This window comes from Camelus ferus, chromosome 1 (assembly GCF_009834535.1).
Source record: "Camelus ferus isolate YT-003-E chromosome 1, BCGSAC_Cfer_1.0, whole genome shotgun sequence".
NCBI classification, from domain to species: domain Eukaryota; kingdom Metazoa; phylum Chordata; class Mammalia; order Artiodactyla; family Camelidae; genus Camelus; species Camelus ferus.
In genome coordinates, this window is record NC_045696.1 from 80,268,994 (window position 1) to 80,296,596 (window position 27,603).

The 27,603-nt window shown below is 38.3% G+C and overlaps 1 protein-coding gene across 1 annotated transcript in view; it reads left to right on the plus strand.

The window, feature by feature from the left end:
* The window catches only part of TNFSF10 (TNF superfamily member 10), a 15,212-nt gene extending 7,033 nt beyond the window's left edge, over positions 1–8,179 (plus strand). The window contains exons 3-5 of the mRNA XM_006188098.3: positions 2,342–2,384; positions 5,811–5,915; positions 7,537–8,179. Of these exons, the coding sequence (XP_006188160.1) occupies positions 2,342–2,384; positions 5,811–5,915; positions 7,537–7,988 (600 nt within the window). The 3' untranslated portion in view covers positions 7,989–8,179. The remainder of the gene's footprint in view (positions 1–2,341; positions 2,385–5,810; positions 5,916–7,536) is intronic.
* Positions 8,180–27,603: the final 19,424 nt, after the last annotated feature.

A 27,603-nucleotide genomic window follows, 5' to 3' on the forward strand; every position in this document is an offset into this window, starting at 1 on the left:
GGGTTGGGGTGGGTGTCACGCGTCTCGTCCTGCCTCCCTCCCATTCCCCCTCCCTCTCACCCTCACATCAGCCACTAACTAGAGAAGAGAGCACTGGGGACACCCAGGGGTGCGTGAGAGTGTGGAGGGGAGAAGAGTTCCCCACTTTTGTAGGCACCCCGAATTGAACAATTTCCAGCAAACCTCCTGTGCCCATTACGTGTATTCTCTCCTTTAATCCTCAAACAGCTTTGTGAGGAAGGAATCATTCCTCACTTCTTTTAAAAAATAATAATAATAAATGGAGAAATTAAAGTTCACATCAGTAAAGTCACTTGAGGGAAGTTTCCCAGGGCTAACAATGAGCAGATTTGAATCCAGGCTATCTGATTTTTCTGTGATCAGCCTTTTATTCTGCCTCCACCCTGCAGGGGTTTTCCTCTTCCCTTTCCTGCTCCTCCTTCTTCCTGCCTTCTTCCTGTCCAAGACGAGGGGGAGAGAGAGCGCGTGTGCAGAGGCTGCCTCTTGCTTCCCCTCCCCCTCCCCGCACACCGGTGCCCACTGCACTGCAGGCAGCCGCCCAGCACCCCTGGCCCTGCTATCTGGCGTCAGAGCCAGAGACGGGGAAGAGCAAAGGCCTCTGGTTTGGGGCAAGAGCAGAGAGGAAGGGAATTTCTGGCAGTTGTGCTGTTACCAAAAGTGCCGGGAAGGTGTGGGCAGGGATGGGCCAAGCCCCACGGCTGACAGAACTGAGAGGAGGGGGAGTCTAAAGCCACGGTGAGCCACATCAGGGTCTTCTCACATAACAGAAAGCCTCGATTTCACTCTTTCTTACTGGTTTCCCCCACTGGTTATCACAAAAGAGTGATATGATGTGTTTAGTAAGATATGGGAATTTGAAAATATACTTCTGTGTTAAGAAGGTCTCAGCCACATTCTCAGAAATGAGAGAGTGACATGGTGCTACCAGGAAACTGCTGGAAGGGCTGTGAGTGTCTGTGGGCGTCCTGGTGGGGGGGTGCTTTACCCCTTGAGTCTTGGGTCTGTCCAATAATTTAAAGCCCCTGGACTCTATTACACAGCTCACTTATACACACACGTGAACGCAGACACACACAGCACACTTATACACACACATGCACACACACACACGCAGTGCACTTACACACACATGCACACACACACACAGTGCACTTACACACACATGCACACACACACTGCACTTACACATGCACACACACACTGCACTTACACATGCACACACACATGCGCACACACACACACACTGCACTTACATACACATGCACACACACACAGTGCACTTACACACACATGCACACACACATGCGCACACACACACACTGCACTTACATACACATGCACACACACAGTGCACTTACACACACATGCACACACACATGCGCACACACACACACTGCACTTACATACACATGCACACACACACAGTGCACTTACATACACATGCACACACACACTGCACTTACATACACATGCACACACACACAGTGCACTTACATACACATGCACACACACACTGCACTTACACACACATGCACACACACACAGTGCACTTACACACACATGCACACACACAGTGCACTTACACACACATGCACACACACATGCACACACACTGCACTTACACACACATGTGCACACACACACAGTGCACTTACACATGCACACACACATGCGCGCACACACACACAGTGCACTTACATACACATGCACACACACACTGCACTTACACATGCACACACACACTGCACTTACACACACATGCACACACACACAGTGTACTTACATACACATGCACACACACACAGTGCACTTACACACACATGCACACACACACTGCACTTACACACACATGTGCACACACACAGTGCACTTACACATGCACACACACATGCGCACACACACACACAGTGCACTTACATACACATGCATGCAGACACATACACAGAAAGTGAGGTCACATGGCCGCCACATCCTTCAGCCCCAGGAGGCCTGGGAAACATTAGGGTGACCTAACTTGGAGAAGGATGACTCCTTCCTCCTGTGCTGCTTCAGGTGTGGCCTTTTGTAGACGTCATCCGGAGACAGAACTCTCTCAGACAGAGGACCACCCTTTGATCACCACTTAGGGACAGCTGCCTTGTGTTCAGCCCAGCTCGCATCCTACCCCACACCAACCTATGCTTGAACAACTTAAAGCTGCCTAGATTGATGTCTTACGTAGAGATTTCCTGTCAGGTGTCAGCAAGAAGAGTCATAGACAATCTGTAGTCAGCTTAAATTTTTAGGGAAATTAACAAGCTTTATTCAATACTATTTGCAGATGATTTTGAGAACCTATGAGGAAACCATTCCTACAATTCCAGGTAGTATTTTTTGTTTGTTATTTTAATTTTCTACTGTCAACCTCCCATCCACTCATCCCACCTCCAGCCGCTGCTCAGTGTCACAAGCTACTTGATTCTATTTTCCTCTTCCCTTTGGCAGCTAGAAAGCTGAGAACCGAATCTGTGACCCACCTATGGTCTGAACTTGATTTCACCTGAATTTTACTTTTCCAATGTGGATTTTCCCCTTCACCTCAATTCCTTAATTATTTATTTTTTGCCTTTGAACATGTAGTAAATAATCCATCTAAATCCTTTCTGGAATGTGGCTGGAAAAAATTAAGGGCACCAAAGTTGCCCATCATCTCTGCTTCTGACCACACCTAGGGTCCAAGCATTTCTTTATGCAAAAGTATCTTACTCCATCATCTCTTTCCAAACAGTCCTCTACCCACTCGAAATTCTCATGCTGTGATCCCCCCACCTCAGCCACCTGCCTGTGTGTGGTCGGCAGCCGCCTTCAGTGTTTTTGCCCAGGCTGGCTTCGCGGCCCTCCACCTGGCTTCTTCCATAACCAGCTCCTTCTCATCCTCCATCCTCATCACCTACTTGTCACCTCTTCAGAGAGCACTTCCCTGGCCAACATTCTAAGTAAGATCCCCTGCCCCTTGTTGCTGTCACACTCGTCTTGTTCATTTCTTTTCTTTTCTTTTTTTTTTTTTCTGTCTGTTTGCTGATTCTCTACTGAAGATTCACAAAGACAGAAAACATGGCTATTTCTCTCACCTCTCTGTACCTAGACTTAACTCTATGCCTCCAGCCTAGTAGATTCTCTTTTACCCCCGGGCCCTTACCTGCACCATCTTTGGTGAACACATATCTGTGTGTATTTTATTGAGAAGAATTCACACTATATACCATTAACCATTTTGAAGCACACAAATTCAGTGGAAGTGCATTAATAATGTGCCACCACAATCTCTGTCTACGCAGAAATTGCTTAATGCATATATTTTGAATCGATATGTAAGTAAATACAATTGATGAATTCAATCTGCTGTTTCTTTGCATTTGGCTCATCATAGCCCCATTTTCCCATACTCATGGTCGTTCGGGCCCAAATGCATGTACCAGAGACATACAGTCCTGGGGCACACCAGCCTGGCAAAAGAGAAACAGTTTTTTTTAACATATATTTCGTTAATGATGTCATCCTACTTTTCAGCTATCCTTTTCCAATACAAAAAACTCCCTTGTACTTGATACCCCCACCATCCTTTATTAAATAGGCTTTATTCAATATGAAGCCAAGACCTTCTCCCAGGTCCAGGCATCCTTCCTGGTCATTTACTTGTAGGCAGAAGCAGTAGCAGGAGTGTCAAACACTCCATCTCATCTAATGAGGAACTCCAGATCCATGCTCTACAGTAGAAATATGTACAATTTTCAGTGTTGGAAGAAAAATATTCTTTTGTATTCATCCAAGTGGGGTGTAGAAATCATGTACTCCTCAGTATACCAAGAAGTATCCGTGACACCCAAATATACACATTCAAAGGCTTCTTTTCCAGGAAGTGTTTGCCATACTCCGTAGGAAATTTCCTCTCTTTAGAATTTGCTTTTAAATCTAGGCTCTCCCCTATCCTTTCAATGACCTCAAATGCGAGATTTTTATAATTGAATTCTGTTGTTGAATATTTTAAAACAAAGTGTTAAGATCTAGGAGCAGTCAAGGCATTATGAATTATTTAACAATGGAGGTTAAAAGTAAATGGACACATCAACCTTGAAAGCTGGGCATCATGAGAGTAACATGTAATTGTACATCCCCGTGGTGTGTTTGGTCTTCAGTATTGTACAAATGCCCACTTATCCAAAATAAGTGAACAATTCCAGACAGATGGAGAAATTCTCATTCCCATTCATTTCTGTCCCTGTGAAATTTTATCACCCCCTTTCAGTTTCTTCTTCGACTAGCCTAGAGTAAAGTTTCCTGTTCTCAGTCCTGATCAATTATAATCGTCTGATAACTTGCCAATCTCCAGCCATCTCACTTTCTATCCATCAAACCTTACTACGAGTCAATTTAGCATATCTTTTTGCTTCCCTGTTTAAAACCTTCCAGAATCTTCCATGTCTGTAAAATCCAAATCTCTTAGCCTAACACGCAAATCCTCTGTAGTTTAACTCCTTATTCAAGCCTGAAACTGAACTCCTCTGATGCCTTGCCCCAGAGATGCTCTGTGCATCCTGCCTTGGGGACATTGTTCTAGATTTCTGGGAATGCCCTTCTCTGTCTGGCCCCAAGCCTTCCTATCCTCCCCCTATTCAGATAATTATTCTGCACCTCAGATGCTTCCTTGCATTTGTTTGTTTATAATTCTTTCTCCATGGTCCTAGAAGAGTACTGGCACAGATGTGATGGGCACTTTGATTTGCTGGAGTAAGTGGATGAAAGGGCCTTAGTACAAACCCTCCCCTGACCTCAGCTCTTCAACCAATAGGAACCTTTCCCTCCCTGAACACTCATCACCCTTTGTTTCTATTTCTCATAGGTAAAATTTCATTTTCTAATTTATATCGTCCCTAAAAACTGTAAGTCTGTTGAGGACTCATTCATAGTAATCAGTGATTAATCTCTGAAGCCCCTGTAGGGCAGTACCTTGTCCCTGGCCATATTTGCTTGATGAAAGCATATAATTAATCTTAACAGCCAACGGAAGCATCCTAGGAAGTGTGAGCTGATTTTTTAAAGACTAGTTTGTTGAATTTGTATTCTTGGATGGTGGTTGAAAAATGTTAGTTTATTATGATCTAATGAATCAGTGACTTATATGCTCATCTATGCTCATCATGACAATTATGTCATTTCATGTTCCTTTTGGGATACAGGGGTGATGACTCTTGGATCCCAGTTTGGGTAGCATCTGTGGACAGTTGTTAGCAGCAGTGCTCCTTGAGAATAGGTAGCAGCCAGCAAAGAGGAAAAAATAATTGAGATAACGCCAGCTGGTATCACTCTGATTGTTTCTATATATAACTCAGAATGGAAATCTGCCAGTACCTGTTATTGTGCACTTGGATGACTCAGGAGGAGTATTACAAGTCCATATTTGTTATTTTTATTTTAATTTTTGGAAAAGGGCCAGAATCTTCACTTTGTTATATTCCAGTTGAACCATTTGTAGTATATGTTATATTCTAGTTGAAACTACTTCTGAGGTGCCGATAAATTATAGCCTAAGTGGCTGCTTAATCTTCCCATCTAAATTACTTTCAAATTAAACATACGCTGAAGTAGTCTGATCATCATACTTAAATGTAGGTTGGTTTTATGAAAACCCATCTAATCGACTTTGGAAGTCCAATGTGATCACGATGCTTGATTGACAAAAGCAGTGAACAGCAGTGTATTTGAGAAGCAGTTTGACAAGTGCTGATAATTCTTTGTCATTTCTTTTTTAGAAAAGCAACAGAACATTCCTCACTTAGAAAGAGAAAAAGGTCCTCAGAGGGTAGCTGCTCACATAACCGGGACAAATCGGAGAAGAAGCACATTCTCAGCAATAAGTAAGAGAAAACAATACATATATGGCTTAAAGAAGGGCTTGTTCCAAATAATTTATTCTTTTAACTTGTATCTGAAGTGTTTGTATGACTGTCTACAAAATGCTCAGAGGTAACTAGGTCTCAGATTGACTCTTTTCAAAAGCAAGATTATAAGATGAATAGCTCAGTTACTACCCGGGCATAACCGGCCTCAAGAAAATCCTGAACTGGGAGAACTTTGTCTTAGAGTTTCCCATACACACATTTTGTGCTTCTTTAATTTCTCTCTCTTTCACTTTCACCAAAATTTTCTCCTCTTCAAGGTTCGAAATGAGTTATCTATTTTCCCCACGAGTCACTAAGCCTGCCTAGTGGCACAAGGCTGAACCATAAAAAGTTGCCAAGATTTGATCATTTCGCACTTACAAGAAATGTCAGTTTCAAATAATTCAACCAAACATATTAAGGCTAACTTTTAGCTGTAGAACAGGTGTGCGTATAGTGCAGTAGTTAGTGCATGGGTCTTTCTAACTACCCACATTGGCATCCCGGTTCCTCCTGACTTAGTTATATGTTCTGAGCAAATTACTCAATCAAATCAAGCTTAGTTTCTTCATATACAAAGTAGAGATAATCTTTAACTTGTAAAACAGTGAAGATTAATGTGAAATGCTGGTGAATAGTAAGTGCACATTAAGTAGTGCTTTTACTATCATGAAATGTTTTGTCCAGGTTTAAAGAAATGTCAGGCATCAGTTAACGGATGAAAAGATTGTTGGGCTTTTCTGTTGGTTGGTTGGTTTCTGTTTGTTTTTTCCCCTGGGCAGTTGCCTTCATGGTATTCCTGAACTCGTGTTTTATAAATGATTGACATGTTCTGCCTACAAGTGAGATCATTATTCCACTATTACTGTTTACTGTTAATCGACTAATATGATAGTTGTTTTAAACTCTTGGAAATTAAATTTTGCACCAGTCATGGAGATGAGCCCAAAGTTTAAAGGAATATACTATTTTAGTAGGGCCCCTTTTCATTCAAAGTCTTTGGGATTTAAAGATACAGAGATCTGAAAGTCTTGAAATCTGGGCTCTCTTTGCCAAACCTTGTATCCAGTCTTATTGTGGACTAGAGATGCCTTCTGCTTGGATGTTGCTTTGGCTCTGGGTTGCTGAGAAAGACCAAGGAAAGATCCAAAGAGACTCAAAAGAATAGCAGGAATTTCTGAGCTCTAGTCTTGAGGAAATAGATATGTCTCTTTTGGTTTCCTTCGACATTGGTGACTTGAGCTCACCAGTACAGGAAAGGAGGCAGGGCTTCAGGACATAAATTCTGCCCAGGAGTAAAGATTGCCAACTGAGTGAAGCATCCCTGTGATGCCATTCAGAACTGAGTGTGACAAGTGTGGCCAAGTGGCAGATGAGGTACACAAAGTAAGGGGCTCCCAACGGCTCACAATGACACAGGAGCCTCCAGATTTCTATACAACCAGGATGTAGAATCCTTGTAAGACTGAAGGAGCAAGAAGTTCTATATTAGATGGAATTCCTTTACAATCCTAACCAAAAAACTGGCTAGACACAGCTGTAGGGAAACTCCTTGCTTTGCTATAAACTAACTACTTCTTTCTAAAACTTCATTCAGGCTCCAAGAATGAAAAAGCTTTGGGCCAAAAAATAAACTCATGGGAGTCATCAAGAAAAGGACATTCATTCTTGAATAATCTGCACCTGAGGAATGGAGAGCTGGTTATCCATCAAACAGGGTTTTATTACATCTATTCCCAAACATACTTTCGATTTCAAGAACCTGAAGAAATTTTGGGAACCGCTGCAACAGAGGAGAACAGAAAGAAAAACAAACAAATGGTACAATATATTTACAAATGCACAAGCTATCCTGACCCTATACTGCTGATGAAGAGTGCTAGAAATAGCTGTTGGTCTAAAGATTCGGAATATGGGCTCTATTCTATCTATCAAGGTGGAATATTTGAGCTCAAGGAAAATGACCGAATTTTTGTGTCTGTAACTAATGAGCAATTGATTGACATGGACCAAGAAGCCAGTTTTTTTGGGGCCTTTTTAATTGGCTAAATGATCCACAAAGAAAACAAAGTGCCAACAAATCATAATAGAATTTATATGGACCCATCAAAGAACCTGAATTACCAAAGAATTACTGAAGAGAAAGAAAGAGGCTGGAGGAATAACTCTCCCAGACTTCAGACAATACTATAGAGCTACAGTCATCAAGACAGCATGGTATTGGTACAAAAACAGACGTGTAGACCAATGGAACAGAATAGAGAGCCCAGAAGTGAACCCACAAACTTTTGGTCAACTCATCTTTGACAAAGGAGGCAAGAATATACAATAGAATAAAGACAGTCTCTTCAGCAAATGGTGTTGGGAAAACTGGACAGCAGCATGTAAATTAATGAAACTAGAACACTCCCTTACACCATACACAAAAATAAACTCAAAATGGATTAAAGACTTAAACACAAGACAAGATACAATAAACCTCCTTGAAGAAAATATAGGCAAAACATTATCTGACATACATCTCAAAAATATTCTCCTAGGGCAGTCTACCCAAGCAATAGAAATAAAAGGAAGAATAAACAAATGGGACCTAATTAAACTTATAAGCTTCTGCACAGCAAAGGAAACCAGAAGTAAAACAAAAAGACAACCTAAGGAATGGGAGAAAATCTTTGCAAATGAAACTGACAAAGGCTTGATCTTCAGAATATATAAGCAGCTCATATGACTTAATAAGAAACAACCAAACAACCCAATCCAAAAATGGGCAAAAGACCTAAACAAACAATTCTCCAAGGAAGACATACAAATGATCAATAGGCACATGAAAAAATGCTCAATATCACTAATTATCAGATAAATGTAAATCAAAACTACAATGAGGTATCACCTCACACCAGTCAGAATGGCCATAATTCAAAAATCCTCAAATGACAAATGCTGGAGAGCCTGTGGAGAAAGGGGAACCCTCCTACACTGCTGGTGGGAATGCAGTTTGGTGCAGCCACTGTGGAAAACAGTATGGAGATTCCTCAAAAGACTAGGAATAGACTTACCGTATGACCCAGGAATCCCACTCCTGGGCTTATATCCAGAAGGAACCCTACTTCAGGATGACACCTGCACCCCAATGTTCATAGCAGCACTATTTGCAATAGCCAAGACATGGAGACAGCCTAAATGTCCATCAACGGATGACTGGATAAAGAAGTGGTGGTATATTTATACAATGGAATACTATTCAGCCATAAAAACTGACAACATAACGCCATTTGCAGCAATATGGATGCTCCTGGAGTATGTCATTCTAAGTGAAGTAAGCCAGAAAGAGAAAGAAAAATGCCATATAAGATCACTCATATGTGGAATCTAAAAAAAAAAACATAAATACAAAACAGAAACAGACTCATAGACATAGAATACAAACTTGTGGTTGCCCAGGGGGTGGAGGGTGGGAAGGGATAGATGGGATTTCAAAATTGTAGAATAGATAAACAAGATTATACTGCATAGCACAGGGAAATATACACAAGATCTTATGGTAGCTCACAGAAAAAAAAAGGTGACAATGAATATGTATATGCTCATGTATAACTGAAAAATTGTGCTCTACAATGAAATTTGACGTTGTAAATGTAAATATTGTAAATGTTGTAACATTGTAAAATGATTTATAAATCCATAAAAAATGTTAAAAAAAAAAAAAAAAGAAAGAAAGAAAGAGAGAAAGAAAGAAAGAAAGAAAACAAAGTGCCTCTGGAAGCCTGACCCTTGGCATTTCAGAGGAATATACGGCAGAAATACTCCCGCAGGGCTGGCAAAATAAGCCTGAGTACAGGTGCGCCAGCAAAAAGACTCTACAACACAAGCTGTTTTCATCTCTCTGAAAAGTGACCAATGTATTTCAAGAAAGTAAAATTGCCAAAAGATCTTTGATTCTAGCAGTTTTCTAGCAGAATTTAGAAGATTCTCGGTTTCTAGACATTTGTGTGGTGACGAACATTTTCTGCCTTTATCACCTTTTCTTGTGAAGCCTGCAGAAGGAAAAAGAGCATTGATCCCTCTGTCGTGTAGTGTGTCACACTGCAGGTTGCTGTGAGGGACCTCATTGCCAAAACTGAAAGGGAAAAGGACAGTACTGAGAGGTCATTGTCAACGTATGCAGGGTACAAATGCAGTGTGCACAGTGCAGGGCCTTGGAGGACATGTCCTGTACACTCACATTTGCTGGGAATAAGAAAATTCCATTCGAAATGTATCATTTCACTAAGCAAATTCTGTTTAGTGAACAAGGAACCATTTCTGAATGACTTGTGCTTTTCACCACCAAAAACTAGGCTGGCCCAAAGCACTGAAGATACTCTGAATGAAAGATTCAAAGGACTGACAAATAACTCTTTATACAGGATACTTAAGATTTCATTATATATTTGTAGTAAATTTTAAAATAAAAATTTATATAACTTTTTTAAATTAAGCCCTCTTAAAACATGTAGTTTTTGTCTCAATTAATTGTATTTGGAATAAAATTTGAGGCTTTTCCCAGAGTATTTGTTTAAACTGCCAAACTGAGTTTTGTACATGCAAATGTGACTTTTTCCCTTCTAAACTTTGCCTGAAAATATCATAATGAGAGATACTTATGTTGCACAAAGTTTGTGAATTAAAAACAAAAATGTCCGTGTTATTTTGAAACAGAGCACTAAAGAGGGACATATGTACCAGACATTAAGATTTATAGTAAAGCAAATAGTGACCATTAAAGCCAAATGATATGATCAACAGATAAGTGAATATACAAAATGTGGTCTGTACCTAAAAGGGAATATTATTCAGCCTTAAAAAGAAATTCTGACCCATGCTTCGACATGCATGGAACCTTGAAGACATTATGCTAAATCAAACCAGACATGAAAGAACAAAAATTGCATAACTCTCTTTACATGAAGTATCTAAAATAGTCAAATTCATGAAAAAAGAAAGTAGTATGGTGATTACCAGGGGCTGGGGGAAGGGAAAAATGAGGAGTTATTATTTAGTGGTTACAAAGTTTTAGTTTGGGATAGTGAAATGTTCTGGAGATGGCTAGCAGTGATGGTTGCACAACTGTGTGAATGTACTTAATGCCACTGACTTGTACACTCAAAAATGGTTAAATGGTAAATTTTATGTTATGGATATTTTATCCCAATACAGTAATCAAAACAGTGTGGTACTGGTGCAAAAACAGGCATGTAGATCAATAGAACAAAAATAGAAAGCCCACAAATGAACCCACACACCCATGGGCAATTAATCTATGACGAAGGAAGCAAGAATGTACAACGGAGAAAAGACAGTCTCAAAAAAAAATGTGACAATGAATATATGTATGTTCATGTATAACTGAAAAAATATGCTCTACACTGGAATTTGACACAACATTGTAAAATGACTAGAACTCAACAAAAAAAGTTTCAAAAAAAAAAAGACAGTCTCTTCAATAAGTGGTGCTGGGAAAATTAAACAGCTACATGTAAAAGAATGAAATTAGAGCATTTCCTCACACCATATACAAAAACAAACTCAAAACGGATTAAAGTCTTAAATGTAAGTTCTGAAACTGTAAAACTCTTAGAAGAGAACATAGGCAGAACACTCTTTGGCATAAATTGTAGCAATACTTTTTTTTTTTGGATTTGTCTTCTAAGGCAAAAGAAACAAAAGCAGAAATAAACACATAGAACCTAATTAAATTTAAAAGCTTCAGTGTAACCTCTATCAAAATCCTAATGTCATTTTTTACAGAAATAGAAAAAGATTTCTCTTATTTCATAAGGAACCATAAAATACCCTGAATAGCCAAAGCAATCTTGAGCAAGAACAAAGCTGTAGGCATCACATTTCCTGATTTCAAAATATATTACAGTAATCAAAACAGTGTTATATTAGCATAAGGATAGACAGATGGACAAATGGAATAAAACTGAGAGTCCAGTAACAAACCCATACATCTTTGACCAGCTGATTTTTGACAAGAGTGCCAATGCCCTTCTGTGGAGGAAAGAATAGTCTCTTTAATAAACATTGCTAGAACAATTGAATATCCATATGCCAAAGAATGAACTTGGATTTCTATCTTACTCCGTATAAAAAATTAACTCAAAAAGGATCATAGACCTAAATAGAAGAGCAAAAACTAAATTCTTAGAAAACATAGAAGTAAACCCTCTCTTGTATTTGTATTTGACGTTGGATTTTAGATATGATATCAAAAGTATGAGCAACAGAAGAAAAAATAGACAAACTGGACTTCATCAAGTTAAAAACTTTTGTACATAAAAACATTATCAAGAAAGTGAAAAGCCAGCCTTCAGAATGTGAGAAAATATTTGCAAATCATATTTGGGACATACAAAGGACTTATAGCCAGACTACATAAAGAACTCTTACAACTTAACAACAGAAAGACAAATAACACAATTAAAAACTAGACAAAGATCAAAACTACAATGAGACATCAATTTATACCAATTAGGATGACTACTATTAAAAAAAGACAACAACAATTGTTGGTGAGGATGTGGAGAAATTGGCACCATCATACATTGTTGTTGAGAGTTTAAAATGGTGTAGCTTCTGTGAGAAACAATTTGATGGTTTCTCAGAAAGTTAAACATAGAATTACCATATGACCTAGCAGTTCTACCCATAAGTGGATCTCCAAGAGCAATAAAAACATATTTAAATACTTGAACACGAATCTTCATAGCAGCACTATTTACAATAGACCAAAGGAAGAAACAATCCAAATATCCATTTTTATCTTGATGAATGGATAAAGAAAATGTGATATATACATACAATGAAATATTACTCAGCCAGATATGTATTGTTTAGGATACAAATGTATGAATCTATGAAGAAAATCACTAGTATGAAAAAGACCTAATTCCAAAGTGAAGGGACAGGGTGTGAATGTTGAAGATCTCAAGGGAGCATCAAAGGTAATGGTGATGCTCTTAATCCGGATATGTGTCCAAAGTGTTGATTCTCATTAGCACAGTTTTTTATACCTTACAACATAATCTCATATATTCCTAATAGTTTATCATTTAAATTTCATCTGAATGGTATTGGTAATCATGCCAAGCCAGAGATTTGGGCAGAGGGAGAATGCACTACTCTGTGATCTACCAAAGTGTTTTTTTTAAAAAAACATGCCTTATTGGGTCTTTTGAATTGCAAAAGAAATTCATGTTGGTTGTGATGAGTGAAATGTAGAAACATATGAAGAAAAAGTTAAGAATCAATAATCCTTTCACTCTCCTCCCACCATGAAGAATTCAATGATAAATTGAAGTGCCCTTTTATAGCTTTCTGCTTACACAAGCATATGTAGCCATATTCCAGCTTTATTAATGTTTTAATTTTATAAATGGGAATATATATATATAATTATATATATATGCACACACACACAAGTGTGTGTGTATAAAACTCAGAAACTCATTGATTTAACAGTACATAGACCCCTTTCCAGATAAAAAGATGTAGATCTAATTGATTCTTCTGAAATACTGCATAATACCTCACCATCTGACAAGACCCTAGTTTATCCCGCCATTCGTTTGTTCCCAGTTATTTGTCACTACAAGTCATGCTACAATGAACATCTTTGTCCTTGATCCTTATATTCTGGGTCTTACATTAGGATTACTAGGCTGATTTAACATTTTCGATGTTAAAAATAACTGATTACTTTCCTGAACGTTTGCCCCCAGTTCTCATTCTGGGCAGCAGGAAGGAGAACTCCCTGTTCCTGATGTGATCATTGGGGATGGTTACTACTTCTGTTCTTGTTTACTGACCTGGTGAGTGAAAACAGTACCCAATTTGTATGTTAAGCATCAATGCTCTTTATTATGGTCAGCAAAGGTGGGCTCACTGCTCATCAGTGCTTCCTGGGGAGCATTTAGAAACGCTGACGCCTGGGCTTCACCACAGACCTGCTGAAGCAGCATCTTTGGAGAGGGACCCAGGAATCCTTTTGTGTTTCCCCAAATGTTTTCCCCAAATTTCACCAAATGATTCTGATACAGCTCGCTGAGCACACATCCATCCACAGGCAACTGGAAACCTTGAATAGAACCTCTATCCAGAGTTGAGAAAGCTAAATTTCAAAAACTGCGATTTATGAATTAAGTATTTAAGAAAACAATGTACCCAGATAATCATTATGGTTAGAAATTCAAACATTCAATTTACATGCAACATTTGAAGTCCATGAATTGTTTGAAACAAGGGATACCTGCATGTCCCTTTCTCTGCTTTAGAGGTAAAGCCCAAGACAGGACACAGCTTCGAAGTGGATAGTTTAGAATGACAATTTTCTGGTCCTTCTGGTCTTAAAGGGCATGACTACTGCATATCTGATCTTTTTGAAAATGAAATAAAATCAGGGGAGTTCTAGCCCATCATTGATGGATTTTTGTCCCGTGAAACTTCATCACTTGAAGAATAGAGTTCTTCTATTCTGCTACTTCAGGTTTTATCAGGATGTATCTGGGCAGAGCAAGGAAAGAGATTTTTAAAGACAGTGACCCTTCAGGAGAGGCCAGCTCAGCTGTTTGACAGGTGCCTGGACAGGCTTGAGTAGCAAGGGGAGACACTCTCTCCTCTGCCCTCCTTGAGACCAGAAAGGGGCCACCTTATTGTCTCATACCAGGAGGAGCCAGCAGGTGGCGAGGTTCTCTTATTTTCTTCAAAGCCCCAAGTGTTTAAAGATGGGAGAGAAAAAATGGCTTCAAATTCTCTGTTTGGATAAAACAAAAGTGAAGAGGGCAAGATGCATGTTGCAGCCTCTCGGTGTCTCAGACATTAGCACCCACCTGGCAGGGGGCTTGTGAGGAAATTATTGATATATGTGAAGTGCTGAGACACTGCCTAGCGAGTTCTACAGACTCAATAAGCTTCTTTTAAAAAATGAAAAGTTAAAATTAAGAAAGCCTCTGGTGTTTTTATGCTGAGTTCCATACCAGATTCCTGTTTATTCTTAAAATCCCCTACAAAGTCATATCTATGTCAAAACTGAAAACGACCTAGTTAAAATAGAAATGTAAGTAGAAAACAGGATTCAAGGACTTCCTGTTTTTAGTGAAAATCAATGAATGTACCGAACTCCCAAGCCTACGAAACGGATAAATTTAAGAGATTGCAAAGGAGTCTTTATTTTAAAAAGAGATTTATCACAGACTTCCTTAAAAAGTAAATTTCCTTTCTACCTCAAGAATTTGATTCAACGTATTAAATTCAATTTGTTTCTGACTGTGAAGTGAACTGAAGGTATAAGGGTAATTTGTGAAGCTGATCATTTGGCTTCTACATCCTTTGCTTCCCAGTTTTGTAGATTTTCCCCTTTCCTATAACCGCCGCACATTACCTGTCTCCACAACCCCTCCAGGAGGGGCACAGGCAGTGGGTGAAGATTGGGAAGAAATACAAGAGGAAGGCCCTTTACCACCACCACCACCCCACCCCCCCACACACATGGGAAGCTCATCACAGGACTGGGAAGTGAAGGGTGACTTGGATGTGGGGCCGTTTGCACTTGGGCATTCTTCTCGTGGGGGGCAGGTGTCACTCTAGGGAAGTAATAATGTGGAAGGGGAGGAGGGTGCTCAATTCCGGGTGCTCTGATTTGCATGTTCACTTAATCCCCACAAAAACCTTGGGACGAAAGGATAGGGATAATCATCCGTTTACATATGAAGAGACTGCGGTCACAGGGCTAGCAGGTGGAAGAGCCAGTCTTGCCCTTAGGTTTGTCTGATTCTACAGCGCAAGTGTCAGACGCCACTGGGGTGGGCTATGCTAGAACAGGAGCAAGGGGTCACGTGAAGATGAGATTTCCAATGTAGTTCTAGGAAAACAAACAAACAAAACCCAGTGTTAGCATAAGCTCCACCAACTCAGCTATGAACATAACTTACTTCTGTGACACTTGACCCCCTAATCAAAACCAAAATCCTTTAATGTTATCTCTTAGAAAACAGGCCGTTTAGTGCAGTGTGCTAGTATATACACTGGTATCAGATAGATCTGATTTTCCACATTCTTTATACTAGTGAGATAATAATTATTTTCATTATTCCTTGTGACAATGTATAAAGTAATAATCACCACATCTGGGGGACTCTAAAATGTGTCCAAGCAAAAAAGAACAAACACAAGAATGTGACAGATACAGAATTAGAGAAGAGGTTTTTTTGTTTGTTTGTTTGTTTTTTAGCAAACTTAGAGTATTTCCTGCTGGTGAAGATGGGACAATAAGAACAAAACTGCTTTATCTAAAACTGATTCTCATATTTTTTTGATAATTAAGGAATGCTGAATTAAGTAGCAACAAATCACCTGAAAATGTGAGTGAAACAATGACCAAAAAAATTGTCTCATAATACATTTTCTAAATGTATTAAGAGACTTGAGTATTTTAATATAATCTCTGATGCAAATTTTAAAGTGATTGTTTTAACAGCCTGTGCTCTAAAATATATACAAATTTGTCTTGGAAGTATAGAATACTCTGGATTATTCATTAGGCTGGCCTCATGTTTTAAAATAAGTCTGCAGCCATACAGCCATCATAGATTCCATCAAATCACTTACCAGTGGGTAGTATGTATACTCTTTCAGAGATTCAGTCCAGAAGAAGCATCGTGCTCTTTTTCCTTAACCTGTTTAGACAAGTGGAGGGAACCAGATGCAGTCTGCCCAAAGCAATTTATTAGTGAGGATTCCAGTTGGCGTGGTTTCAGCAGCTTTTAACAGAAGATCAACTCCATTGGCACCAATAACAAAAAGCCCAAGGTAGGGTGATTCCAGGCTTGGTTAAGTCAGGGGCTCCTTGCCATCTCTGAGGAGGCAGGTCCCTCATTTTTCTGCTATGCTTTGCTTGTAACGTTGGCTTTTGACCCCGGGCTCGCAGGATGGCTGCAGCAGATTCAAGTACTTCACCACATTAAAGGCTCCCTTGTGTCCTTTTTTAAGACTGAGAAAAACTCTTCCACACTCAGTGTTCAGAATTATAGACATGCTCATTCCTGAATCATTCACTGGCAAGGAAAACGGAATTTCCATGATTGTTTTAGATTAATTGTGATTATCCTCCCTAGGACTGGGGAAAGCTCTAGCCTTTTCTAAAGCATGCAGTCTCCTGACAGCTGAACAATGTCAAGGTTCTGATCACAGAGAGGATGAGTGGATGGAACGGCTGCAAGGTGGGTGCTCTGCAGTGTCTGCCATGTTGTCAGGAAGAGCCTAGGAGGAATGGCTCCAGAAGCAGGGCTGGTGCCTTCAGGGTGTTTGCCTTGTTGAGGGGAGAGTAAATGTTGAAGAATAACTAACTGGGCAATATCATTCCTTTTTTCTGATTTGATATGGCAGTCTCAACCCCTGATGACTTGTCGGGGAAAGGTAAAGTATTGTGATTATGTCTTGTTAAAAGATGCATGAAATTCCCCACATGGAGGAGTCAGTGGTTCAGTATTATATTTGTTACTAAAAGAAATTTGAGGTGGGGGAGAACATAATTGAATTAATTAGGATACTTTCGCTTCAATTCACAGAAACCCCATCTGTGATAGGCAGACACAGTAGGAAAATTCGTCTTTCATCACAGGAAGTCCAGGGGTGGGGCAGGCTCCAGGGTTGGTTGATCTGATTCTTTCCGTCTCTTGGCCTTGTGGTCCTCAGTGTTGGCTTCATCCTCAGGTTAGTGGCTGTAGTGATTCTGGGTGTCACAGCTAGTCAAGACAAAGTCCAAAAGGGGGAGAATGGCAGCTGTCCATTAGGGATGGGAAGACTGTCCCCAGATGCCCCTCAGCATACTTCTTCTCCTGTTTCACTGGCCAGAGTTAGTCACATGTCCATTCCTGAGTCCATCACTGCTTGGAGAGCTGACTTCATAGACATCTAGGCTGTAAGAATTCCAACTGCAAGTTGGTCTTTATTGTAATTGGGATAACAATACCCCTCATTCTGTAACCCAGCTGATCTAGATCAGAGGTCAGCAAACTAATCCGGCCCATCACATATTTTTGTAAGTGAAGTTTTATTGGAACACAGCCCCATCTATTTTTTTTTAATGTATTGTTGATGGCTGCTTTTATGCTACAATGACAGTTTAGTTGTGACAGAGGACCAAATGGCCTCCAAAGCCTAAAATATTTTCTCTCTGATTCTTTACAGAAAAAGTTTGTCCACTCTGATCTAAAGTTAACTGCAGTACTTCCTTTCATTTGTTTTAAACTACCTTCTAAAATGGCAACTTTCAGTTTTATTATGCGAGGAAGGAGTGTGTGGTGGTTAATTTTGTGTCAACTTGCCTGGCCGTGGAGAGCCCAGGTTAAATTATTTCTAGGGTGTCTGTGAAGGTGTTTCTAGGTGAGATTAGCATTTGGGTTGGTGGACTCAGTAAAGATTTCTCTGCGATACTTGTGGGCATCATCCAAACCCTTGAGGGTCTGAATAGAACAAAAGGCAGAGGAAGGAGGAATCTACCCCTTTTTCCCACCTCACTATTGAGCTGGGACATCTCATCTTGTCTTTTCCTTCCCTCAGGTTGGGATTTATGCCATTGGCTCCCCTGGTTCCCAGGTCTTCAGGTTCAGAGTGAATTATACCACTGACTTTCCTGGGCCTCCAGCTTGCAGATGGCAGGTAATGGGACATCTCATTCTCTATAATTACATGAGCCAATAGTAAATCATTAACACTCTCTTATTTATATGTATTCTGTGTGTGTGTGTGTGTGTGTTCCTACTGGCTCTGTTTCTCTGGAGAATCCTGACTATTACAGGGTGAAACCTGTGTTCGTCTTATCCATAGTTTTATGATAAGATGTATTTTACCCATTACCTTTGTGAGTTTTCCAAATTGAAGTCACCTGATCTACATAAGATACCTACATAAAGTCAAGCCTCTGAGTTTCCCAACAGATTTACACTGCTTATACAGGGTCCAGCCAGTGGAGTGCAGGGCCCACTTTGTACTGACTTGTAAGAGCCAATTGCTAGCATGGTTTTCAAACTCTGCCTTCAGGGTCTTGGTAGCATGAAATTGACCCATGGTGGGGGGAGTAGATACACCACAGAAATTGGCAAACATTTCAAATAGAGGTTGCTGGTTGGTTTTTTTTTGTTTGTTTGTTTTTGTTTTTTTTCTTTTTTTATCCTTGAGATCTGGTTGTTAAACATTTACCACTGCCCCATGGCTCTGGTGACTGTTACTATAATCTACACACCTATCTCTGTTACATAACTGCATTACAGAGGATAAATACCAATGGTGATCAGGGCATTGCCAATACATTATCAGTTTGAAATGAATCTGTAATCTGAACTAGTTAAATCCTTCTTGCCATGAAGCAATGTAGCCTGTGTTTTAAATTTTACATAGTTTTTGATTTGTACAGGTTTTTTTCTAAGTAATATTCCTCTTAAATAGAACTGGCAGATGAAAAATGAAAGCAAAATATCCCTTAAACTATCTGAACTACATGCATATTTATATTTTATAATTTATGTAAACCACTTATATGTGAGTAAATCCAAACATAGCTATCAGTGTACGGAGATTCAGTGTTCTGAATTCTCACTTTGTCCTGGAGTGAGAGTAACGCTCACTGGGATCCAAAAGGAAGCCCTAGATTTGGAGAGACCTGCCTTAATAAAAAGACCACTCATTCATTTAAACAAGCATTTACTGAGCATCTACTAAGTCCCAGGCAACAGTGGCTTACAAAAGACCTGGGCCCTGCTCACATAAGCTTCACAATCTAATGGGAGAGGTAGATGTTAAACAAATAACCGCATAAATGAGTACAAAATTAACAGTGGAACCATAGGAGAGAAATACTGATCTTTGTAAGCCTGGGAACCTCCCACCCTACGGGGAATTGTAAGACGATCACAGACCTGGGTGCAGAGAGTAAGAGGGAGAGAGTTCCAAGTTGAAATCTACATTCCAGGGAAATCTGTTTTCCAAGAGATCCTGGAAAAGCATGCCAGCCATTGGGGGCTTAAGAACAATTGGGGATCATTTGAAGGGTTTTAAGCAGGGGCACATCAGGATTAGATCCGTATTTTCAAAAGATTGCAGGGCTGCAGATGGCAAAATGATCATGGAATGGGAAGAACAAACAGAGGGAGAGCAGTCCTTTGGCTACTGCAGTAGTTCTGGCAGGGGATTATGGAGGCTCAAACTAGGGCAATAGCAGAAGATATGGTGAGAAGTGGCTGGGAACACATCTGAACTGACTGGCCTTCCCATGAAACACTTCAACTGGCTTCCAGGAGTTTATAATATAATTGAAGAGACAACTCACAAGTGTGAAATCACAGAAACACTGCATAAATAGGAAGTAAGCTGAGACGGTCAAATTCTGAGGGACATAGGAACTGAGAACAAGAAATGGGTCAGAACTCCGCTGGTTAAGATTTTGAGAGAGCAGCCAGGGGCAGGAGGAGGCAGGACGGTGAGGGGAGGAGAGGATGACACATGATGGGATGAAGAACACACCTTGCCGGGGAGGCAGCGTCAGGGCAAGTTACAAGAACTTGAGAAGGTCAGAGTTTGAAAGACTTGATGTGAGATTAAAGAATGAGCCACTAAAAATGTTTTACATAGGAAGGATACAAGATGAAAGTCAGCTTTGAAGAAGTTTAGTTTTATCAAATTCTTATGGATAATTAGACTGAGGAGAACTTGCTGCTTTTGTGGTTGTTGAGTGGGGGACTGGACTTAGATGGTGCAATTAAGAATGAAGATGAGACCTGGAGGAAAACATAGGCAGAATACTCTTTGACATAATTGCAGCAATATTTTTGGAGGTCCATCTCCTATAGTAAAGGAAATAAAAGCAAAAATAAACAAATGGGACCCAATTAAACTTAAAAGCTTTTGCGCAGCAAAGGGAACCATAGACAAAACGAAAAGACAACCTCCTGAATGGGAGAACATATTTGCAAATGACATGACAAATAAGGGATCAATATCCAACAGATATAAACAGCTCATGCAACTCAACATCAAAAAAACACACAACCCGATTTTGGGGGCAGAAGAACTGAACAGATATTTCTCCAAAGAGGAAATGCAAATGACCAGCAAGCACATGAAAAGATGCTCAGCAACGCTAATCATCCGGGTAACGTAAATCAAAACCACAGTGAGGTATCACTTCTCACTGTCTGAATAGCTATCATCAAAAGGAATACAAATAACAAATGTTGGCAAGGATGTGGAGAAAAGGGAACCTTCCTGCACTGCTGGTAGAAATGTAAATTGGTGCAGCCACTGTGGAAAACAGTACGGAGGTTTCTCAAAGAAACTAAAATTAGAACTACCATATGACTCAGAAATTCTACTCCTGGGTATATATCCGAAAAAAAACAACAACAACACTAATTTGAAAAGATACATGCACTCCAACATTTATAGCAGCATTATTTACAATTGCCAAGATATGGAAGCAACCTAACTGCCCATCAACAGATGAATGGATAAACAAGGTGTGACATGTATCCAATGGAATACTGCTCAGCTATAAAAAAAGAATGAAATTTTGCCATTTGCAGCAACACAGATGGCCTTGGAGGGCATTATGCTAAGTGAAATAAGTCAAACAGAGAAAGACAAATACTGTATATCACTTATATGTGGAATCTAAAAAATACAACAAACTAGTGAACACAAAAAAAAGAAGCAGACTCAAAGATACAGAGAATAAACTAGGGACTACTAGCGGGGAGGGGGAAGGAGGGTCATTATAGGGCTGCGGGAGTTGGAGGCACAAACTATTATGTGTCAGGCTCAAAGATGTATTGTACAACATGGAGAACAGAGGGAGCCAATATTTTGTAAGAACTGTAAATGAAAAGTAATCTTAAAAATTATATAAAAATTTTTAATTTTAAAGAATGGAGATAAGGGATGGATATTAAGAACATCCAGTGGGTTGTAAATGATGCATTTGCTTTAGACATCATGATGAGCTTGATATGATAATGAGCTTTGTAGTAATAAGTATCAGGTAGGCAAATAAAACGGTGGTTTTATTTGTATTCTCCTGAACTGTTTACAGTCCATATTGTCTTTCTTCACTGGTGTTCTCAAAAAGAACATTCCATGATTTTTACAAAGGAAAAATTCTGCTTTCTAAAGCACTTGGCAAGTCTTTACAGAATGAAATATTTTGATACGTTGTCTTAAACTCGCATAAAATAGAATCTTGACCTAATAAAATTAAAATGCCCAGTCATAGATTTTTTTTGTATTCTGTACCAGTTTTAATAATTATGGATTTTTAGAAAATTTGAATGAGAGGTAGAATCCTATTTTAGTGACCTTGATGAGATAAATAATTCATAGTACTTATCTCCCATTAGAATTAATATATATTGCAATCTATAGCAAAACAGATTTGGGATATGTTGTTCATTTTTATAAAGAAACTCATACATTCATGTCTTGTTTACAGATCTTCTCTAGTTTATTAATAACCCACCTTTTTGTCAGAGATTGAAGTCCTTTTTATCCCTCCACCCTCCTACCTCTCAACCCTCCTGAAGTAAACTACCACCCAAATACCAATAGAATATTTCGTAGAAAAAATCTCAAATTTCAAAAATCCAAACACATGACAAACAACAAATACCCCAAAAAAAAAAAAAAAAAAAAGCCACAGTGTCTTTGCTTCAGAGATTAGCCTAAGAGAGGACAACAACTGTTGAAGGCATCTGCTAAGTGGGATTTTTAATTTAATGGAATTTGTTGTAACTCTATCAGTAAAACACAATTGCTTTGCGCCATCTGTTGAAGCTTGGAAACTGCCTTGCACATAAAGAACCGGATGTTACAATCATATCCATTTAAATGGAATACCATTTTTTACTAACTTTTCTTCTTTCCATTTATTTTCCAAGACTTTCAGGATCATTAGAAGATGAATTCATAAGAAAAAACATAATCTCAAGAGTCAATGGGACAGCTCAACAAAAAATAAACAAACAACTTGATTAAAAAATGGGCAAAGGACTTGAATAGACGTTTCTCCAAAGAATATATTCAAACAGCCAATAAGTACATGAAAAAATGCTCAGCATCACTAACCATTAGGGAAATGCAAATCAAAACCACAATGAAACACCACCTCACACACATTAGGATAACTATTACAAAACAGAAAAACAAACTGCAACAGAAAAAAAGGAGAATAAGTGTTGGCAAGGATGTAGCGAAACTGGAACCCCTGTGCACTGCTGGTAGGAATGTAAAATGGTGCAGCTCCTGTGGAAAACCATACAGCAGTTCCTTAAAAAATTAAAAATAGAACTATTATATGATCCAGCAATTCCAATTTTGGGTAAATACCTAAAAGAATTGAAAGCGGGGCTCAAACAAATGTTTATACACCAATGTTTGTAGCAGCATGATTCCCAATAGCCAGAAGGTGGAAGTAAACATGTCCATTGATGAATGAACTGATAAGCAAAATGTGGTCAATTATACATACAATGGAATATTATTCAGCTTAAAAAGGAAGGAGATTCTGGCACGTGCTACAACATAGGTGAACCTTGAGGATATTAAACTAAATGAAATAACTCAATCATAAAAGAACAAACACTGACAAGGGTACCTAAAGTAGTCAAATTCATAGAGAGAGAAAGTAGATGATCATTGCCAGGGCTGGGAAGAGGGCATTCTTCTTTTATTAAACCATAATTTTATTTTAATGTTATTCTGTGATGTACCTGTAGACTTATAAAATGCAGCATCATTTATAACAGTAAAAGATTATTAAAGCATACAAGCAAATAAAAAAGATAAAACATTGGTTGAATGAAACTTAGGTGTATCTCTATGATGCAAACTATGTAACTTTCTCAAGATGGAGTACTACAAAACCATTTAATAAAGGAATATTGATGTTAAGAGAATTCTAGGACACAATGTTATGTTAATAGACCAAGATAGTGGACAGAATATATAGTATCTTATCTTTGTGTAGGCTGCATAAACACACACACACACACACACACACACACACTTACAGAAACACACAGGACAGATAAACCAGAGCTAATTTTTTAATGATGTCAATTGGGAAGTATGAAAAGTGTGTATGTAGCATTTTCCTGAATATTCTTTGGTTTATCACTTAAAATTTGACCATACATTGTTTCAAAGTTTTAACTGTCGGATCACATGAATGTTTTGTATATTCAAAACTAGAATTTAAATTTTTAAATTTAAATTAAATTAAAAATAAAATTTTTATTTTAAATAATTCCTAAAATTAAAAGTGACTGAAACAAATCTAACTGTTTATCAAATTAGTAACATAATCACACATAAAAAACATTACTTCAATTAATTTTAGAACATGTAATTATATGCACTTAGTAGGGTTTATTCTAAGGACAAAGAGAACTGCAAGACAGTCTCAAACTTTATTTGTCAAATTTACTATTAGTGGTAATGCTGTTATTAGTTTGAAATTATTTAATGCATACTATAACATAACTATGTTTATGTTGTTAGAAACCAGGATGTTCAGTATAAATACAAAATCTAATACAGTAAGTAAATAATTGGAAATTGAACCAAAGTATTTCTATAAACTTAGGACTACTTAATCTTTTTGTATGGAAATAATTTCAAACAAAGAAAAATTGCAAGAATAGCACAAAGTAAATCATTTTAACCCTTTCCTAGATTCATTTATTATTATCACTTTGCTCCATTTTCTTTATCATTGGCTCTATTTATCTGTACACACACAATCATTTTTCTGAAACAGATGCATAAATGATGTTAAGTCTGTATTTTAAGAATAAGAATATTTTCTTTAACACAGTTATCAACTCCAGTAAACTTAACTTTGATTCAATACAGCTATCTAATCTATCATCCATATTCTAAGTTTGTCACTTAAGCCAATACTGTCCTTCATGGAAGTTATTTCCTTCCAGTCTGGGATGAAGAATTACAGTTAGTTGTTATATCTCTTTTGTTTTCTTTAGTCTGGAATATTTTCACAGTTTTTCTTTATTGTATATATATGATATAATATATATCATATATATGGAGTATTTTCACAGCTTTTCTTTATCATATATATATTATATCATATCACATATATACATGATATGTTTTATTTATATATATATATATATAACATTGATATTTGGGAAAAGAATTTTCAAAATAGAATATTCCTCATTTTGAGTTTGTCTGATGTTTTCCTGTAGTTAGATTGAGGTTGTACATTCCTAGCTGGAATACATGTAAGTGACATTATGCCCCTCCCAGAGTATCACACTGGTGATGTTAATTCTGATCACTTGCTAAAGGAATGTTTGAGTTATCTACTATATTACCATCATCATCTCATTTACTTTAAATATATATATATATGTCCTAGCTCTGTCCACAGACAGGCTCTAGTCTATAATGCTACAAGGGCAATAACCACCACTACTGCCCAGATTTAAGTTTCTAAATGCCATTCCCTACTATAAGATACCAGGGATTCTTGGAGAAATGGCTACTTCCAGGTCTAGAGTTGGGAACTTACAAGGTGAACAATAGGTATCTTACTGTGTTACAAAGCAAGGAAATTCTCAGAATCTAAGCAAGTCATGTCAAAAGACTCTGGAGCCAGCTTGAAGGGGATCTCAGTGGTCAAAGATAGGATAATTTGAGCATCAAAAAGAATAATAGCCATAACTGATTGGTACACAATGAACATATAAAAATCCAAAATAATACTCCCTACACCAGTCAAAGGACAAGGCATGCTGGACTTATGCTCCAGTGTGGTTTTGCACCCTTGTCTGAACCATTTAGCATGTTCTGCTTCACCTGATGGAACTCAGCTTTCAAGATCTTCCTCAGATGGTGCTTCCTTTTGAGAAGCCTTCCCTAAAACCTCTATGCAGTTCATTGTTTCTCCATATTCTAACAGACCTCATTGTACATACCTCTTTTTTTTTTTACTTTTTCTTTTTTTTTAATTGCAGTATAGTCAGTTTACAGTGTTCTGTTAGTTTCTGGTGTACAGCACAGTGATTTAGTTATACATATAAATTTTTTTCATATTCTTTTTCATTATACGTTATTACAAGGTGTTGACTATAGTTTCCTGTGCTATATGGTAGAACCTTGTTGTTTTATCTATTTTATATGTAGTAGTTAGTATCTGCAAATATCAAACTCCCAGTTTATCCCTCCACATCCCCCCTTTCTCCCTGGTAACTATTCACATATAAGTTATCTTATATGGTATTTTTCTTTCTTTTTCTGGCTTACTTCACCTAGCATTACAATCCCCAAGTCCATCCATGTTGCTGAAAATGTGATTATTTAATTTTTTTTATGGCTGAGTAGTATTCAATCGTATGTGTATGTATGTGTGTGTATGTGTATATGTATGTGTGTGTGCATGTATATATGTGTGTGTGTATATATAATATCGATGGGCGGGTAGATTGCTTCTGTGTCTTGGCTATTGTAGATAATGCTTCTATGAACATTGGAGTGTATGTATCTTTTTGAATTAAGGTTCCCTCTGGATATATGCCCAGGAGTGTTTTTAGTTTTTTAAGGAATCTCCATACTGTTTTCCACAGTGGCTGCACCAAAATGCATTCCTACCAGCAGTGTAGGAGGGTTCCCTTTTCTCCACACCCTCTCTAGCATTTATCATTTGTGGACTTTTTAATGATGGCCATTCTGGCTGGTGTGAGGTGATACCTCATTGTAGTTTTGATTTGCATTTATCTGATAATTAGTGATATTGAGCATTTTTTTCTTGTGCCTGTTGGCCATTTGTTATGTACATGCCTCTTTAAGTGCACATATCATACTGTACTGGAATTGCTTGTTTATCTGTATTTTTCTGTCCAGAATGTGAGTTTATAAATAGAGGACCTTTCTGAGTTTTATTTATGTTGTTATTCCCAGTGCCTTACACATACTTGCAGTGTATATGTATTTTATTATATTAGGTGTTGTGAATGAATGAATCAATTTCAATAGTATCCCGTTTTTTCTTCATCACACAATGCAGATTTGTCGTTATTTTAGAAAATAATTGAATGCTGTTAAATACCTGCAAATTTAGCCAACATACCAAAATTATCATAATAGATTTTTAGAAGATTTTCCCCATCTATCAGCTATTTCTTTAGCACTCAGTGGACTAGAAATATGCCCCATAATCTCTTCCTGATTCTTATTCTCAGATAATAGCTTCCCACGGTATTTTTATTTACCCCAGTCTGTTTTCTTCCCCTAGAAATTTGTCTGCACATGTAAATCTACTGGTAATGTGGGGTGGGAAATATTGAAGTCAAATAGTTGATTAAAACAAAACCTTATTAGTAACTGGTGACTTGGCTCAGTTGTAATCTTTTTTTTTTTTTTTAACAGTAGCTGAATAGATTTTTGGTCCTTTGCCTGTAATACAGCAGCAGTAACCTATATAGCATGCTCTCCAGTAAGCTGCCTGTATCAAACTTCCTCATGCAGTCTGCCACTGTGTATGGAATCTTTCATGCACATGTGCATGCATCCAGCCTTAGGTTTTTGTGGACTTTTAAGCATCAACAATTTAGAT